This window comes from Mastigoproctus giganteus, chromosome 8, assembly GCF_048544385.1.
Source record: "Mastigoproctus giganteus isolate SK-2022 chromosome 8, ASM4854438v1, whole genome shotgun sequence".
NCBI lineage: Eukaryota > Metazoa > Arthropoda > Arachnida > Uropygi > Thelyphonidae > Mastigoproctus > Mastigoproctus giganteus.
Genome location: NC_143582.1, coordinates 131,880,190 through 131,899,746, shown reverse-complemented (window position 1 = coordinate 131,899,746; position 19,557 = coordinate 131,880,190). Strand labels below are relative to the sequence as shown.

General features: G+C 39.2%; 1 protein-coding gene across 2 annotated transcripts in view; it reads right to left on the bottom strand.

Annotated features, from left to right (window-relative positions):
* Nucleotides 1-19,557, bottom strand: part of LOC150081824 (ATP-binding cassette sub-family C member 8-like) — a 1,084,700-nt gene that overhangs the window by 498,847 nt on the left and 566,296 nt on the right. For both annotated transcript variants that reach the window (XM_090378918.1, XM_090378919.1), the window contains one exon: nt 15,177-15,418. In XM_090378918.1, the coding sequence (XP_090235044.1) occupies nt 15,177-15,418 (242 nt within the window). The remainder of the gene's footprint in view (nt 1-15,176; nt 15,419-19,557) is intronic.

Here is a 19,557-nt window from a genome sequence, read left to right as displayed (position 1 = left end):
ACGATAGTTGGATGGGAGGGATTTGTCAGCCTTTTTTAGGAACTGGCTGGATATGAGCAAATTTCCAAGCAGAAGGAAAAACACCTTTGGAATAAGAAAGTGAAAAAAGGCAGCAAAGAATAGGAGTAAATTCAGAAGCACAGGTTTTGAGAACAAGTGGAGAAATACCATTGGGACCTGGAGCTTTCTTAGCATCAAGATTCATCAAAATCCTTCTGACATCCTTTTGACAGAAGACCACAGGAGGCATTGAATGGAGTGTGTTGGGAATGGTGGGAGGTGTTTTACAAAGATCATTAATATATGAGTTCGAAGAAAGATGGGATGCTAGCAGGTCAGCTTTATCCTTGGCTGAAGTGACAACAGAACCATCTGGTTTGGACAGAGGTGGGAGCAGAGATCGGCAAAAGTTGCGGCCAATAGCTTTGGCAAGAGACCAGAATGCTCGGCTATTATTAGGGCAAGAAGCAAGTTTTCTACTCTTAGCCTGTTCAAACTCTAGTTTGGACTGATTAATAACTGTTTTACAATTGTTGTGTAGGCAGAAAATGAAACTGAATTTGGTGTAGGCAGAAAATGAAACTGAAGAATTAGAAACGAGCCAATTACGATATGCAACATTCTTCTCTTGAACAGCCTTAGCATATTTGTTGGAAAACCAAGGTTTAAATAAAGGACGAGACTTTAAAGTGGATTGTGGGATAAAGGATTCCATTCTTGCAAGAATAATTTCGCTGACACGATCTGAGCAAACGTTGACATCACAAATTTTGAAACAGTAATCCGACCAAGGAAAAGAAGAAAAGAAATCTCACAGGTCATCCCATTTTGCATTCTTGTAATGCCAAACAACACGAGGTTGGGAATAGCCATGAGATAAAGGTTCCATTGGAGAAGAGACAATCACCAAGTTGTGATCTGAAGTGCCTAAAGGACCTCTCACTTTGACCGTGTACTTAGAAGGGTTGTTTGTAAGAAAATAATCAAGCGTATTGGCTGTATGGTTAGGATTGGCTGGTATTCTTGTAAGTAAATGAACAATCTGTGCAAGGTCATTAGTAATTGCAAAAGCCTCAGCATCTCGACCTGCTGGGTTGGTGTGACTAGAAAACGGAAGCCAGCTGGAGTTGTGAACATTAAAATCACCAAGGAAAATTACCTCACTGTTAGGAAAGTTGGACTGGAGAAAGTCAAGTTGCAAAGAGAGGAAGTCAAAGAGCTCCAAGTGATTAGTGGAATTGGGAGTGCCAAGTCTCTGACAGGAAATATCAGAATGGACATATACACAAGTAGCACCTTTGAGGCGAAAGGAATCATACAGCGAATAATTTGGGCATCTGAGATGAGCAGTAGTTGAATCAACCAATAACTGAGATTCTTTCAGAAAAAGTACATGGGACTTGGCAGACTGCAAGTGGAAATGGACATCGTTGAGATTAGAATTGAGTCCACGTATATTTGTGAAATGAATTAGGAAGTGTTTGGGAGGTTTAGATCTTTTCGCAGATTAGCTTGCTCTATTAGTGTGACAATTCATGGTGTATTAAATAGTAAGAAAAAGTGGGTGGGACATGCTGTATGAAGTAATGAAATTTTTGGATATGGCGTAAACATGGTAAGAATATACCCAGATCGTTGACATAACATGGCCTCGACAATGCTCCCTGCATACACATTACTCGGACTCCTTCCAGTCACTATCTGGCAGAATAGAGGTAGCAAGATTATACACTAGTTGATCTGGAAGCCTCCTAGAGTGTTACCTATAGGTTCGGTCCGATGTACTTACTAGTGGCGGTCCTGCGAATACCGTTTTAGAGCTGTACCCTCGAAATGTAAGGAATATTGGATCTCGCCACGATATTCATTGTAACCTCAAAAGTCATCAATAAAGAAATAGGGAAGGGTTGACTGGAACTTAGCTCTAGAGACTAAACATGGGTTCCACCACTTCAAGCCTCCAATAAGCAAAGTGGTGGTATTGCACTGGTTGATGATAGTCATCTACCACCTGGTACTGCCAGGTAACATAGAGGGGGGTGGCGTTCTTCCATGTGGTGTGGGCGCCACACCTCGACCACTGCTTACGTTGGTTCACACCTGGGTGGTTACCCATCACGTACTTGTGCATAGAGGTTATACCCAGGATTATTAATAGTCCCACCATCATGAAGGTGCAAGCAGAGGATTTGGCTGTCACAGACCATCCGGACTTCACCGAAATTGGGTCCACTTGACTTGAGTGTCACCCGAATATCAGTTCCATCAGCGTTTTAGACTCCCAGGTAGCAAATACAGCTTTGGCATATCTGAGAGAATGTCTGTGACAACTTCAAGGACTGATTTGACTGCACAATTACCCCAAGATCTCTTTCATTCACCACTACCCTTAGTGTAACACCACCCAGTTGTTATGTTACTCTGGGGTTACTGCTACCCACATGCAGTATTTTGCATCTTCAATGTTAAACTTCAGTTGCTACTTCTCAGTCTATCTGCCCAACTATTCCAGATCCTATAGCAGCAGCACACTGTTACTGACAACCATGCCAACCTTTGTATCATCTGCAAACTTTGACATTAGGCTTGATATACCTTCCTCAATATCATTGATAAATAAACAAAACAACAATGGGCCCAACACTGAACCCTGGGGGACAACACTAATAACATTAGTCTACAGAGAGCTGTGTCTATTGATTACCACTCTCTTTCTTCTCCCACTCAACCATCCTATTATCCACTGTAACAACTTGCCCTTAATGTTATACTGCTCCAATTTGTACAGTAGTCTTCCATAAGCATCAGTGTCAAAAGCTTTCTCGAAATTCAAGTATATGATATCAAAATTAATTTTTGCATCCAGTATCCAATTTGATTGGATACCATCATGGTATCCAATCAAATTGGTCAGACAAGACTTCTCCTTAACAAACCCATGCCGTGTCTGAATTATTACTGCAGTCTTGTCTAGATGATCCTGCAATGCTTCTTTAACCAGTCACTCCATTATTTTCCCTAGAACAGAAGTCAAACTATGAGATCTGTAATTACTCGTATCACCGTTTGATCCCCCCTTTGTGAATTAGAGCTAAATTTGCACATCTCCAGGTCATTGGGTCTTCCTCTGAGCCCAAGGATGCCCTCATAACCTCCTTTAATACAAAGGGTACTAGGAAAGTTTTGCAATATGAAGCAACAATGAATCACAGGAAGCTGCTTGTTGCTGCATGTTGAGACATGTTCATACGTGTCTGCAGAATCTGCATTAAGAATCTGCAGATAAATGAACCACTTGGTGGCAGTGATCACAGTGTGCTGAAGTGGGAGTTACTCAAAGAGGTAACTACCATTAGGGGTAAAGGGAAGGGGTATTGCTTTCGTAAAGGCGACTACAATGGACTGAGACAGTATTTAAATTCTATACAGTGGGATCAACTGATGATATTGCCAACAGCAAATTCAAAATGGGAAGCATTCAAAGAACTTATCGTGGAAGCTACTAGGCTTTACATACCAACTAAGAAATATTGTTCAAGGTTTAGGCCTAAATGGTTGTCAGATGAACTAATGAGGCATATGGCAGAGAAGAAAAATGCATGGGATACATACAAATTAACACGTGACACAGACGCCTATGATAGATACAAGTTGATCTGTAACCAAGTTACAAAGGAGGTTAGGCAGGCGAAGGCAGATTACGAGAGATCCTTGGCAAGGGATGCGAAGAAAAACAGCAAAGAGTTCTTTACTTTAGTAAACTCTAGAAGGAAGGGGATGAATCAGATTGGTCCACTTGAGATCGATGGGTCAACTGTTGATGACCCTGCTCAGGTAGCTAACAAACTAAATGAATATTTTGCATCGACATTCACACATGAGGAGTTATTCAGCGAGGGGAATGCCAGAGGTGTATTCAACTCTAGCAGTAAGCTAGAGAATCTTGTAATAACTGAGAGCAAAGTGGAGGAGAAATTGTTGAAGATAAACACAAGAAAGATAAGCACCTGGGGTGGATGGGATCTATCCAGTTATATTAAAGGAGGCAGCAAAGGAGGTAAGCAAACCCTTAGCCATAATTATGAGAGCTTCCATGGACTCAGGGGAGGTACCCATGGACTGGAGATGTGCAAATGTGACCCCAATTCACAAAGGGGGATCAAAGGCTGACACAAGTAATTATAGACCTGTGAGTTTAACTTCTATTCCTGGAAAATTAATGGAGGCACTGGTTAAAGAAGCACTGCAGGATCATCTAGACAAGACTTCAGTTATAGCTAGGACACAGCATGGTTTTGTTAAGGGTAAGTCTTGCCTGACCAATTTGATTGGATACTATGATGCAGTCACAAAAGAACTGGATGCAGGGAATAACTTTGATATTATATACTTGGATCTTAGAAAGGCTTTTGATACTGTTGCACATGGAAGACTGCTGCACAAATTGGAGCAGTGTGGCATTGGAGGCAAATTGCTGCTATGGATAAAGGGGTGGTTGAGGGGGAGAAGACAGAGAGTGGTAATCAATGGACACTGCTCATCGTGGACTAATGTTATTAGTGGAGTCCCTCAGGGTTCAGTATTGGGTCCTTTATTGTTTTCTGTATTTATAAATGATATTGATGATGGTATATCAGGCTTAATGTCCAAGTTTGCAGACGATACGAAGGTTGGCAGGGTTGTCAAGGACACTACTGACACTATGCTGCTGCAACAGGATTTGGAAAGGTTGAGCAGATAGGCTTCGAGGTGGCAAATGAAGTTTAACATTGACAAATGTAAAGTACTACATATGGGAAACAGCAACCCCAGAGCAACGTATCAACTCTGTGGTACTACACTGACAGTGGTAGAGAATGAAAGGGACCTGGGGGTGGTTGTGCAGGCAGATATGAAGTTCTCTGAGCAGTGCAGACGGCTGCAAGAGTAGCTCATGGTGTATTGTCAATGATATATAGGAATTTTTCTAGCAGGGATAAGGAGGTGATTATTCCCTTGTATAAGGCAATGGTCAGGCCACACCTAGAGTACTGTATTCAGGCCTGGAGGCCTCATTTCAAGAAGGATGTAGAGCTGCTGGAATGAGTACAGAGAAGGGCAACTAGATTGGTGAATGAGACAAAGGGGTGCTCTTACGAAGAAAGGCTTAAGTTTTGCGAATTACAGTGTCTGGAAACTAGGCACCAGCGAGGTGATCTGATAGAGGTGTACAAAGCCTTGAATGGTTTGAGCATGCTCAATGCTGATGGGATTCTTCCTCTTGCTCAGAATAATCACCTGAGAGGGCATAAATTCAAATTGAGGAAAGACAGATGTAGGATAGATGTGCGGAAATTTGCCTTTAGCCAGCGGGTGGTTGGTGGGTGGAACAGACTTCCATCCCTTGTCGTGGAAGTTGATAGCCTAAATACGTTTAAGGCTCAGCTGGACAGGTATTTCGAACGAACAGAGGGGTGAAGTGTAAGTGGTTATTTTTATTTATTTATGTTACTTTTTTTTTTTTTTTTTTTTTTGGCTGATGCTGCATAAGCTTGCTTTCTTGCATCAAATGCCTCTACTAATGCTAATGCTAATGCTAACGTGCATAGTAGCCGCCGCGCCAAGTCGATGGGCTCAGTTATTCATTAGTAGTGAAAGTGTAAAGTGCTTGCGATGGCATCGTGGTCACGAAATGAGATAAGGACAGTTTTGCGGTATAATTTCGTGCGTGGTTTAACCATAGACCAGTGCTTAGAAGAAATGACTCTTGCACTAGATGATGATTGTCCACATTGTACAACGATATTCAGGTGGTATAGAGAATTCCAAAGGGGAAATTTCACTCTGGAGAATTCTGAGAGGCCGGGAAGGCCACGAACATCAGTTACGGAGGAAAACGTTACTGCTGTGAGGAAAATGCTTGACGAAAACAGGCGAGTGACCTACTAACAGATAGAGGATACTTTGGGCCTAAATGCACCAGCAATTCGTTCGATTCTGCAAGATCATTTGCACGTGAAGAAACTTTGTTCTCTCTGGGTGCCGCATCAACTGACTGAAGAGCAGATGACACGACGTGTGACTTGGTGCCGGGAGATGTTAAAAAAGTTTGATAAGGGACAATCTCGGTATGTGAACAACATCGTGACAGGTGACGAGACTTGGCTGTACTATTACGATCTGCCGACCAAGGCTCAAAACAAAGTTTGGGTCTTTGATGATGACGACACACCCGTAATTGTCAGAAAATCCCGATCTGTAAAGAAGAAAATGATAGCTGTATTTTTCAAATCGAGTGGAATTGTGGAACGTGTCGTTTTGGACACGCAGAAGACAGTCAGATGTAAGTGGTATACTGAATAATGCCTGCCTAAAGTCATTGGATCTATGAAGAACCTGCGGCCAAAGTCAAGAATGGACACCTGGTACCTCCATCACGATAATGCTGCAGCTCACCGCGCCAAAGCCTGCACCGAATATTTGACCACGACAGGACTGAAACTTCTCGCACCCTCAATACAGTCCAGACCTTGCTCCCTGCGACTTTGCACTGTTCCCGCATGTGAAAATGAAGCTAAAAGGGAGGCGGTTTTCCAGTGATGAGGACCTTCTATGGGCTTGGGACAACGAGTGTGCTTTACTCCCTAGTGAAACTTGGCAGAACTGGTTTAAAGATTGGTTTCGGAGGATGGAGAGGTGTATTGAATGTAGAGGAAATTACTTTGAAAAAATTAAATAAACAAAGCTGTATTGCAAAACTTTCCTAGTACCCTTTGTATAACTGGATAAATCCCATCCACCCCAGGTGCAAGTGCTTCTCTTATGTTTAATTTCAACAATTTCTCCTCCGCTTTGCTCTCAGAATTTGCTTCTGCCAGGACAGGTCACATCTATACAGACTGTAATCAAGAGAAGACACCATTCCATTGAAACTGAAAATGAAAAAAATAACTATAAGCCTTCAATCAAAGATCATTGTGTCCAAGGTATTTCAGAGCTGTGGAACTCATAGAGAACTAAACTCCATAATGCAACTACAGTTTTCCTCTCTTGCTTTCCTCAAAAACAATGTGACCATTGATCAAATTCAGCAGCTGATCAACAGTCACACTGGTTTTGAAAAATCCATATTTTTATTAATTAAAAAACCATACTATTTTAAAGGGAAGAATATGGGCTACAGGATATACTCCAAATTAATATAGCCTGGTAAGAAAAACTTGCATGCTGCTATCATTGTATTTAAAAACAACCTTGACATCACTATCTCAGACTTTAACACTCAATCTGTAACCTGCATTTTACTCATTGAAACCTTTCAAAGTATTTATTTTATCTTTTTGTACTGTCCACCAGATCTAGATATTGAACTTGACTTCCATTACAGCAGGCCCCCGTTATAACGCTGTTCGGTTTATGCTGATTCGCTATAACGCTGTTCTTATATTATAACCCGTATCTGACTATAACGCTGTCACAGATCACTATAACGCTCTTTTACAGATTGAATTTTTGGCATATTTAACAAAATTGTTTCATTTGATGGAGTCGATAGCTTGAAAATGAACAGTAAAACAGCATCAAAACGTTTCCAACGCCGACTTGAGAAAATTTCCCCACGCTCAGTGAAATTTTCTCGCACGCTAATTTAATTGCAGTAAAGTGACTTGTTACGTAGTTCCGAGATCAACATTTTAAAAAATGATCAAGTATATTTCTTGCAATATTTGCGTTATATGCATTTATCCGAAGTCTAGTCATCACTCAGTACAGTGCGTAACGAACAGTTTACTTGAACATTGTATCGTAATTAATGCAACCAACGCAGTTACATTTTCGAAGAGTTAATAATGGCCGATAAGAATGAAAAAGGAACAATGTCTGAGCGGAGTACGAAGACTATAAATGTAAGAAAAAGACTGAATTTGAAAATTTAATTAGACGTTTTGAAGTGAATCGATTCTGATCAAAGACAAACGGATGTGTGCCATAATTGAGGACTTGCAACTTTAACTGTAAGAACAATTATGAAAAAATAAAGAATTAATTTTAGCAGCGGGAAAGATAGCTGTTCCACTGCAAGCAACTAGGGCTAGGCCGGCTATTACGATTGAAATGGAAAGATTTTAACTAATTTTATTTAAGATAATATCCAATTCAGAATTCAGGATTGGAACGAAGGATTGGTTCACTTTATTGTTGGGTGGTAACGCTGCATGGTATTGGTATTGGTATGGTTATTTCTGGCGCAAGGGCTACTTAGGCCATATTGCGCCTATAAACGAGATGAGGATTTCACGGTGTCTGTAAAAACAGTTAGAAACAATTATACAGATTTATGCGTTTTAAGAAGCGGAAAAATTCCGGGAGATTTGCATCATTACCTCTGAACTGTTGGAGTGTCAAAGGTTGTTGAAGATTACTGTATGAAGCTTTTCGGGCATCAGTATATAAGGTACATTCAACGAGTATGTGCTTTATTGTGAGAACAGAGTTGCAGTGCATACACTGCGGAGGATCATTTCCTGTAAGAAGAAAAATATGGGTGAGCTGACTGTGCCCGATCCGGGCTCTAGCCAGGATGACTTCTTCCTTTCTGTTTACAGAAAAACTGGAAACCCATAACTGTGGTTCAGGTTTCATTTCACGGAGCTTGTTATTCAGTTGAGATTGCCATAGAAGTGTCCATTGTTCTTTACATGTATTTCTTATATGGGATCTGTAGTCCATATATGGAACATAGTAACCTGGCGATGCTATGTTGGATGACTGTTTGGCTGCATAGTCTGCTTTTTCATTCCCTGATATCCCAGTGTGACCTGGGATCCAGCAAAAGATGACAACTTGCTGGTGATCATGGATATGCATTAGTTGAGATTTTATAGTTTTTATTAAGGGATGCGTTGTTGAGGAGGAATTTTGCAAGGCCAAGATTGAACTCTGTGAGTCACTATATATTACACTTTTTTGGATGGACAGTTGGAGAATGTTTTCTAAGGCAAGCTTGATAGCATATAATTCAGCTGTATAACTGCCGCATTCGGTGGGAAGTGAAACAGAGATAGTGTTAAAGGGAAAGTCAGCTGCAGCACCGACTTTACTACCAGACTTTGATCCATCAGTGTATATTTGCGTAAAATTTTGGTAATTTTGTGTGTGAGCGGCATGCAGTTGCTGTATATTGGTATTTGCAAGTGAATGTTTTCCCCAGTTTAAGAAATAGCTGTCACAGGATGCTTTAATAAAGGACCATGGAGGATCTGAACTGTTCAGATCATGGAGGATTTTGTCCAGATGTATATTCCAATTTTGTGATAATTCCTGTAATCTGATGCCAGCAGGTCGAATTGCTCTAGGTTTATTTCTGTAGTACATTGGGAACTGTGGATTGTTAAGTATTGGCCAATTGGGGTGAGAAGGCATACTTTGAATTTTGGCTGCATAGTTCAGAAGTAACATCTTTCTCCTGAGGCTGAGCGGAGGTTCATGGGCTTCGATATAAAGACTTTGCACTGGCGATGTTCTATAAGCGCCTACAGCAATTCTGAGGGCGGAATGTTGAATAGGGGCAAGACGTGCTAGCACGCTTTCCCTAGCAGAATCATACACCGGGGCGCCATAATCAAGGCGAGATCTGATCAGGGCTCTGTACAAGTGAAGTAAGGTGTACCGATCTGCACCCCATGATGTAGAAGAGATAATTCTTAATAAATTCATTTTTTTCTGGCAAGCAGTCCTTAGATGTGTGATATATTCTAGGAAGTTCAGTTTATTATCAAAAATTAAACCAAGGAGACGAATGCTATTCACCACTGTGATGGGATGATTTGTTAGTTGTATCTCTGGATCTGGATGCATCTTTCGTTTATTACAAAAGTGAACGACTCTAGATTTCTGATAGGATAATCGGTAACCATTGTGTATCATCCATAACTCAATGTTATTTATAGATGTTTGCAGCTGCCTTTCGATAAAGCTCATGTTTTGCGAGCTGCAAGAGACAGTCAAATCATCAGCATAGAGGTAAGAGTTTACAGCTTTTGGAATATTTTTTGTCATCTGATTTATTCTAATTGCAAATAAGGTTGCACTGAGTACAGAGCCCTGCGGGACTCCTTCTTCTTGTATGTATGTTTGCGAAAGTACTTGCCGATAGCGAACTTGAAAGGTCCTGTGTTGTAGGAAATTCTGTATGAAGTACGGTAAGTGTCCTCTCAGGTCCAGGGAATGAAGATCTTTCAGGATACCAAACCGCCAAGTGGTGTCAAGGCGCCTCCGTAGCCAGGTGGGAAGGAGCAGCAGTGCGTAGCACACGCTTCTTGATTAGACCGGGGTTCGAGCCCGTCACCACCAAATATGGAGGGTGCGGAAAGGTCAGGGAATGACCACCGCATATCCCGGAGCAATATGGCCTTAGTTGCTAATGCTCCTAAAAACCAAAATAACTAACTAACTAACTAACTAACTAAGTGGTGTCAAAGGCCTTCTCTATGTCGAGACATACCATTACTAGATGTTTGTTTTGGATAAACGCATTCCTGATGTCTTTTTCTGCTTTGATCATGAGATCTAGAGATGATCGGTGTTTTCGGAAACCAAATTGATTGTCAGAGATAATATTTTGGGAATCAAGATACCACGTTAGTCGACGGTGTATCATTTTTTCTATGGTTTTACTTAGGCAGCTTGTGAGCGAAATGGGTCTGTAATTGTTCGGAATAGAATGATCTTTCCCTGGTTTGGGTATCGCCAGTACAAAAGCATGACGCCAGAAGCTGGGGAAGGAATGCTCCATAAATATGCGATTGTAGAAGGTCAGTAGCGAAGATAATGATTTATTGTCTAGATGTAACATTATGTAGTATATTCCATCCGGGCCAGCAGCACTGTTCTTAGCGGTGGATAAAGCTTCTTGAAGCTCTACCAAAGTAAGTGGTGTATTGTATTGGAAAGAGGATGTAGTTCTAAATTTCGGATGGGATTTTTCAGCTACAGCTTTAATCTTTTGAAATGATGGATCATATGCCGTAGAGTCAGACAACTGTGAAAATACCGTCCCTAGAGCATTTGCAATCTCTGCAGGAGTAGATAGCTCCTGTCCATTCACGGTGAAAAGTGGGGACGACAAAGGGGGAAATTTACCATTTAATTGTCTTATTTTCCTCCAAATAATTCTTGCATCAGTATTTTTATTAATTGTAGTTGCGAATCGAATCCAAGAGTCTCTTTTCGCTTTCTTTCTAATATGACGGGCTTTAGCTCTAATTTTCTTGTAATTTATAAGATTTGTGGTGGTAGGATGTTTGCGGAATAAATTCCATGCACGGTTTTTTTCTTTTTTTATATTCTTACAGTCCTCGTTCCACCAATAATTTCTGTTTCCACGAATGCTTGACTTTGATTGTGGAATGGCATTGGATGCAGCTGCTAGAATCTGTTTTGTAATATGGTCGGCAACTGTGTCAATCGGATGAGATTTGATGATCTGATTGTCGAAGGATACGTTAGTGGTATACTTTGCCCAGTCTGCCTTGGAAAATTTCCATTTTGTGTGCGTTTCTGAAGATATGCAGTGTGACGTTTCAATTTTACATATTATAGGGTAGTGGTCACTATTGAGTGGATCATCCAGAGCTGTCCACTGGATACTAGGGAAAAGGATTGGAGAGAAGATAGAGAGATCTATTGAAGAGACTGTTCCTGTTGGGAGGTGGAGGTAAGTTGGTGAACCAGTATTTAATATGGTTAGATTCCATCTTTCAATAAGCATTTCGATGATTTTTCCTCGTCCGTCTGTATTGGAAGAACCCCACAATGGATGGTGTCCATTGAAGTCACCCAATAAGCAGAAAGGGGTTGGCAACTGCTGAATGAGATCTTCAAGTTCATGTATGGTACAAGGGCGACTGGGTGGCAGGTAGATTGAAGCAAGTGTTAGGGTAATGCCAGTGGCTATTCGTGTGGCAACAATTTCAACAGTGGTTTGCAACTGAATGCGTTTGCAGGGTACTCTTCCATCTATAAGTATCGCTACCCCTCCGTGAGCATTATTAGTAGCAGGTCTGTCTTGCCGAAAGAGAGTGTAATTTTTTATCGAAGTAGACACCTGAGGTGTTAAATATGTCTCTTGTAAACAGATTCCAATTGGTTTATAACGCTTAATTATCTCGTGGATGTCGTCGATATTGCTGCGAAAGCCTCTACAGTTCCATTGGATGATGTTTTTCATTGTTTGGATTTAAATGAGGAAGCTGTGTCTGTCTGCTTTTTGGAAGTCTGTTTCTGTCGGTCAATTTTTATTTTGTCTCTCTTTGAAAATATTGGTCTGGCGTCTATTACATCTTCTGGATGAATTTCCAGAATGGTTTCCGTTTCTTCATGAGAGCAAGTCTCATTCGTGTCCATGAAGAAAGATTCAGCATGCTGCTTGTTACCGGGATCAGAGTTTTCTGTTTGAGTAGATCTTACAGGAGTTGTAAGTGTAACAGGAGGTATTGTGACTGGTGTGTTATTAGATCTATTAGAAGTCTGTTGCTTTGAGGACTGAGGTACAGTAGAGAGTAAAGTTCGAGCCCATTCAGAAATAGAGATGCTTGGCGGGATTGATGTATCTGTTTGAACTGATATTGAGTGAAATTTTTGGGCAGCGTCGGCATATGTACGTTTTGGCATCGGTATTAGTTGCTGTAATTGTTTTCTGGCTTCGGAAAATGTCTATCTTGTATTTTTGGATTTTCTTCTCATATTTCCACTGATCGCATGTTTTTGAGAAAGCTGGGTGATTGCCTTTACAATTAGGGCAAAGTGAGGACTGCGATTTACAATCAGCTTGGGCATGTTCCTTCGATCCACAGTTAGGGCATACTGCATCGCCTCTACAGACAGTTTGGGAATGTCCAAATTTTTGACATTTATAACACCTTAGCGGGTTTGGGATGTACGGGCGAATGCGGCAGTTCAAATACCCGGCTTTTACTGATGATGGTAGGTTGGGTGAGCTAAATGTCAGTATGATACTGCGAGTTGGAATAAGTTCGCCATCTTTCTTAATCATGATTCTCTTCGCTTGTATGACCTTCTGATCCTGCAATTCGTTGACAATTTCCTCTTCTGAAACATTCATTAGGTTCCATTCTGAGATAACACCCTTGGAGGTATTGAGTGTTGCGTGTGGTGACATCTTAACAGGGATTCCATTGAATGTTGTGAGCTTGAGAAGGTACTCTGAATGTTTAGAGCTTGTAGTCTCAACCAACAGGTCGCCAGATTTGAGACGGCGCACCATTTTGGGGGAACCTGCTACATTTTCCAGACACTTTTGTATGAGGAATGGCGATAGATTGCCTAGGGCCTGGTTCGCTAAGGAATGCAGGATCAGGAAACTCGGATGTTCTATTAGGGAATCATCCGTCTTCAGTCTCTTTCGGTTGGTTTTGTCATCATCAGGTTGATGCAAATCCTTTGAATTTGGATTTGCTGTCTGGATCGGGGGAAAGTTTTCAAAGTCCATGTTTTGCTCCTTTTGGCCCTGGGGGTTTGCTTTACCACCCAGGTTTCTGGCCCCGCCACGGGGAGGCAGGAGCAGTGCCACAAGGTGACCAAGCGGCTGGGTTAGGAAGTTAGTATTAATATAAAAAGAAACAGAAAGGTGGTTTTCCTTCCTGGGCCTTTGCCTACTTCTTGTAGTGCGAAAGAGCTACTTTGATCGAGAAATCAAGAAAAACGGTTGTTGAAACAAAAATAGAATCTATTCGCTGAAAATCTCTTTAGAAAAAACGCTTTTACAGACGCACTAGAATCGCTTGGCCACGGAACGCTTGGCACCCGGGGCCACGCTGCATGGATTTAAAATTAATACCCCTTTCAGTTTATTTGGAAGAGGGCCAAAGTTCAACCCAAAATCGACACATTTTTCATGATTAAATTCATCAATTAAATTAAAATCAATTTAGATCAATTAAATTCATGATTTTAATTGGAATTTTAAGTTTAATTTTGATACGTAAGTAGTTACCCCATAATTATATAATGCAGAATATTTTATATGTACAAATATTTGAATATTAAATATTTTGACTGACATTTGTACATCTTTTCACTACCGTTTATTATTGATTAGGAAATATCCTATGGCACCGACCGCAACTCACAAATACATATGTTACCTTATGGGAATGCGGCACTCGCTTACCGTGGATTCACTTAGCGCTCTGTTTTTCCCGGAACGAATTATCAGCATTAAGCGGGGGTCACCTGTATTTAGATCATTAGTTTATTTAATGCAGATAAGTTTATTATTCTGCAGTGATATTGACTCAAAAACACAACTATTGTATCCAGATCAGGCATACCATAGTAGGCCTTTAATTGAAAAAATTATTTTCCAATGTAGGCTTACATTCATTGAGAGAATACACTTGTTTTCTCCAATACTGTAGGCTAATTCTACATTGACAGAACTCTTTCTCCAGCTTCTCTCTCTCTCTTCCCCCCTGTATCCAAATGGAATGATGGAATGTCTTCAAAGATATGACAACATTTGATGATTGAGCTTTTGTGTTCTACGTTACTTTAACATTTCTGAAAATATTACACAACCTAGAAAACCAACAACTGAACTTCATACTTACTCGCTCCTCGCTCTCTTTGCCGAGCTTCTCAGGTCATTAGAATTATATCTCTTTTGCAAGATAAGAACCAAAATCAACATGGTTTCTGACAAGGCAGGAGTACTGAAAGAGCACTTGCTGATCTTATAAAACATATTCAGAGCATTTCACATAAGTATACAAAAAAAAAAAAAAAAAAACAGTATATACCTTAACACATATTTATTGATGTAAAGAGCATTTTAAACTACCTGTGGGAAAGTATTCTCAAATGGCTGAGGCTTACAAATGCTCTCAGACACTCTATATAATCACTCAATTATTTCCCTGTCATCTAAATTCAATTCTACTTCTCAACAGGTCTTTTAGACCTGTGGAATTCATGACAACTCAAAATTACAGGTAGAACAAATACTGTATTTTTCATTCTCTTTCTATTGGTATATTTAACACTGACTGCAAATTGAATTTTCTACCCAGACTACATATATTACTCAAAAAATTAAATCATTTACATCCACATTAAAATTAAATTAAATTTAAAAAATTTAACTAAAAATTAAATAAACAAATTAAAGAATATCTTACAATGCCAAAAGTTCCATTTAGATAGGGTGATGTTTCAGACCACTCTGAGAGCCAGAAGTCAGTACCGACACGAACAGCTTGAGTAGCAATGATCAGGAACACCACAAAAACTGCTAAATATATATTACAGGACTTTATGTAAGTTAAATATACTTGTTTTGATATTTTCCCTCTTTCCCTTTCTTCTTCTTGAACAAGCTTTCCTTGTCTTTGATTTATCTTGCTATTGGCAAATGTCACATCTATAATATGGATACAAAATGTACATCAAAGAGAAGGAAATAGAGATCAGAACAAAACTAACTATAATTACAGCAAGTGGATATAGTGTTATATATATATATATATATCTATAGTATATATAAAAGGTAAGAAATGTGAGAAAAAGAAAAAGATAAAGAGAAAAGGAAACAAGGAAAAAGGGAAAGAGAGAGGAGAAAAGAAGAAAATAAGAAGATAAGAAAACAGATGTACCTGAATGTGCAAGGCTACAGAACAGGATACAACTATAAAATAAGGATTAGAAATAATTAACAAAAGATATAGTAAGATGGGAAAGTTATTAACAACGTGCCAGGCCTAATGGAAGAAAATAAGAGAAAAAGAATGTTAAGAACCTAATAAATGGAATTAATGGCTGAATCAGCAGGCTGAATTAACAACCCAATCATATTTACAAAAGCTAGAAAGGAAGCGAAAATTAATGAATATTAAAAAATAGTGATAAAATAGAAATAAAAATAAAAATGAATTGGTACATAGATCAAGTATTTCATCAGGGGACTACACGTGATCATTTTTTCCCCCCACAATATTATTATTCTTTAATGCTACCTCCATCAACATGGATTTGTATAGAAACGCAGTGTTTTGGTACATGATCAGGTGTAGTCCCCTGATGAAAATACCTGATCTATGTACCAATTTATTTTCATTTTCATTTTATTGCTATTTTTTAATATTCATTAATTTCAACTTCCTTTCTAGCTTTTGTAAATATGATTTGGCTTGTTAATTCAGCCTGTTGATTGAGCCATTAATTCCATTTATTAGGTTCTTAACATTCTTTTTCTCTTATTTTCTTCCATTAGGCCTGGCACATTGTGGTTAATAACTTTCCCATCTTACTATATATTTTGTTCATTATTTCTAATTCTTATATATATACACACATACACACAGGGTGTCTCAAAAACACATGGCATAACTTCAGGAATGAGTTCCTCATATGTAAACAATAAAAATATTTTATATCAACATAGTTCCGGAAATGTTTGGTTCCTGAGTTATTAACCTGAATGTCTTATCTCCTGCAGGTGATTTCCTTCATCACAAGGTACTGACAAATCTGGTAGTTTTCCATTCCGACCATGTACTCAAATCAGGAGCAAGCGGATATGCACTTTATGTATGGTTTGGTGTTTGGCGTCGTTTGTACCACGAAAGGTTCCAAGAACAAAGATGCCCAGACAGGAAAGTGTTTGAAGGTATCATCACCGCCTTTGTGAACATAGGACCTTTACACCTTGTGCTGCCGACAGAGCTATGACTCCTGAAGTAGAGGAGATTTTGGATGTTGTACATGCCATTCCTGGAATCAGCGCACGCAGAATAGCAATGAAACTGGCTGTTCAACCTTTGACTATTTGGAGAGTATTGCAAGAACACAAACTGTATCCTTACCATCTGCAATGGATATAGGCCTTGTCACCAGCAGATTATCCTGCGCGAGTAATGTTCTGCCAGTGGTTCTTGCAGCAGTGTGGTACAACTCCTTACTTTCCTGCCTTAGTGATATTCACAGATGAGGCACAGTTCACACAAGACGGAATCCAAAACTTTCACAATCAGCATGTATGGGCTGAGGAAAATCCACATTTCCGCAATTACCTGAATCGAAGGTTTCCTGGTCGGTGGATAGGTAGATGTGGACCAACTGCCTGGTCTCCAAGCTCACCTGATTTAAACCCACTAGATTTCTTCTTGTGGGGCCATTTAAAGTCATTGGTGTATTCGACTCCTGTAGCTGATGTGGAAACTTTCCGCAATCGCAGATTGTGAGACAATATGAAACATGCCAGGAATCTGGCATCATCTTTGTGAGTCCATGAGACATCGATGTGAGGCCTGTATTCAGGTAGAAGGTTGAAATTTTGAACAATTACTATAAGGTGATGTGAACAGTTAAGTGTCATAGAGAGATCTTCAAAACTCGGAAACCAAGCATTTCCAGAACTATGTTGATATAAAATATTTTTATTGTCTACATAGGACGAACTCATTCCTGAAGTTACGCTATGTATTTTTGAGACACCCTGTGTGTGTGTATATATATATATATATATATATATATATACATACACACACACAGAGTAAAAATATTGCAGTAGAAACTCTAAAATAATTTAGAAAATGTAAATGAAAGAATAATAATTCATTGAATTTCGAAAGCCAAATAAATAGAAATTTAGTGGTACCCCCTCTGATGGGTACCAGGTTCAAATTTATGTGAAATATCACTAACAGAGGTGTTAACCACTACAATAAAATAAAACAAAAATAAACCAAAAAGAGACTGACCATTATGCCCCCATCTCGACAGAGGACCACAAGGCCAATAATGGTCAGGGAATCACTGCATTTCGATTGCTGGACAAATGGCTACAAAGGAGAATCGATCAAAAGATCAGCCCGCCATCTGATCCTCAGATCAAACCACTAATGCAGAACATTTGAACAGCAGTGGTCCTCATGGAGCAAAAATTAAAAAAATAGAAGAGCTACGAGCACTCCAGTGCAAAGCCACGCTACTGACAAAATAATCTCAACTAGATTATATAGACGAATAATGAACTATGGATGGCAGCACAGGCACAGCGTTAGCAATTTGCCTACTACTGTCATGTGATATAATTATACTTATATTTGAATAGCGTTTAAACTATTTTAAACACTATTCAAATATATGTATAATTATATAGTAAAGAAATAATGTTAAAATGTAGAGGCCGTCCTGTCGTTTAAAAACCTGAAGCAATCCATGAACTAACCGGACCCTAGGCAACAATGGTTAAACATAAATATTAAACTCAATAAAAATTATATATAAATAGCTGTCCATGGGAAAAGAAACTTTGCAAGGGACTTTGTCGAGGGCTAAACCCCTACAAAATACAAAACCCATGGCTGGCAGAGCTATCAGTTTCTGTTGTCATCTGCCTGTATAACTAGGACCTAAAGAAGTCCATAAGTACCCGTAAGATGGGTATAATATAATAATATGGAATTATTATAATAATTCCATATTATTATATGGAATTATTATAATAATAAAATTATAATAAAAATTATATAATAAAATAGAAATTATAATAATAAAATAAGTAGCTTATTAATAATAATTCTGCAGAATTATTATTAATTCTTATTATTAATTATTAATACAGGCTGGATGGCATTTAGCCCGACCGATAGCTGAAACAAAATAGTAAATAAGCAATGCTGAGAACCAAATAATCTGCTAAACACAGTACGCTAAATTAGCTAACAAAAGGAGAACGGAGAGAAGGCTAGTTAAAGTAATAGTACAGTCAGTCCCCATATAACACGTGTTTACATTACACAAATTCGATCATACACGATTTATAAACAGGGGAACGATATCTTATATAACACGAACCGAATTCGCTTTGCACGATTCGCCTTCGTGTTTACAAGAAATGGCAGTCGAACACGGAATCACCCCAACCGAATGCAACACGATAGGAATGAAGAGGAGATTCTGAAAATGTATTTATGTGTTTTATATCAGTGAAGGGGAAACACATTTCACCATAATAACGTAAAAATCAACACAATTCCAGCTATTGGTATAATTGCAAATGCAATTAGATCGAGTTTAACAGTTTATAACAGATTCCACTAGAAGGAACGCAACTGGAAATTGGTTTTATTGTTTTATGGTAGTAACCCCTAGAAATGTGCTTTAGTAAAATGTTAGGTGTTAATAGTGTATCTCTGCCTTTACGGTGTTGTTTATTCAGTTGCTACACGCACGCAGCTTTATTTATGGGTATCAAGCGTGCCTCCACGTTTTGTAATTGTGCTTTATTCCCTAAAAATGAGTAAAATACTTAAAAGGTGTGAAAAGAAAGCGTCCTGGTGAAGACACTGCAGATTCACAGAGAAAAACAAAAGCAATATCGATAAACAGAGGCGGACTGGATCAAAAATTCTTACCCAGGAAAATTTATAGTGGCCTCATACTATGGTTTATGACCAAAATCACACTGGCCACCGGGGTTTCCCCCGGTAAGGCTTATGGCCAGTCCACCTCTGTCGATAGAGAAAAAATATGAAATTGTGAAACGCTTTGAGCGAA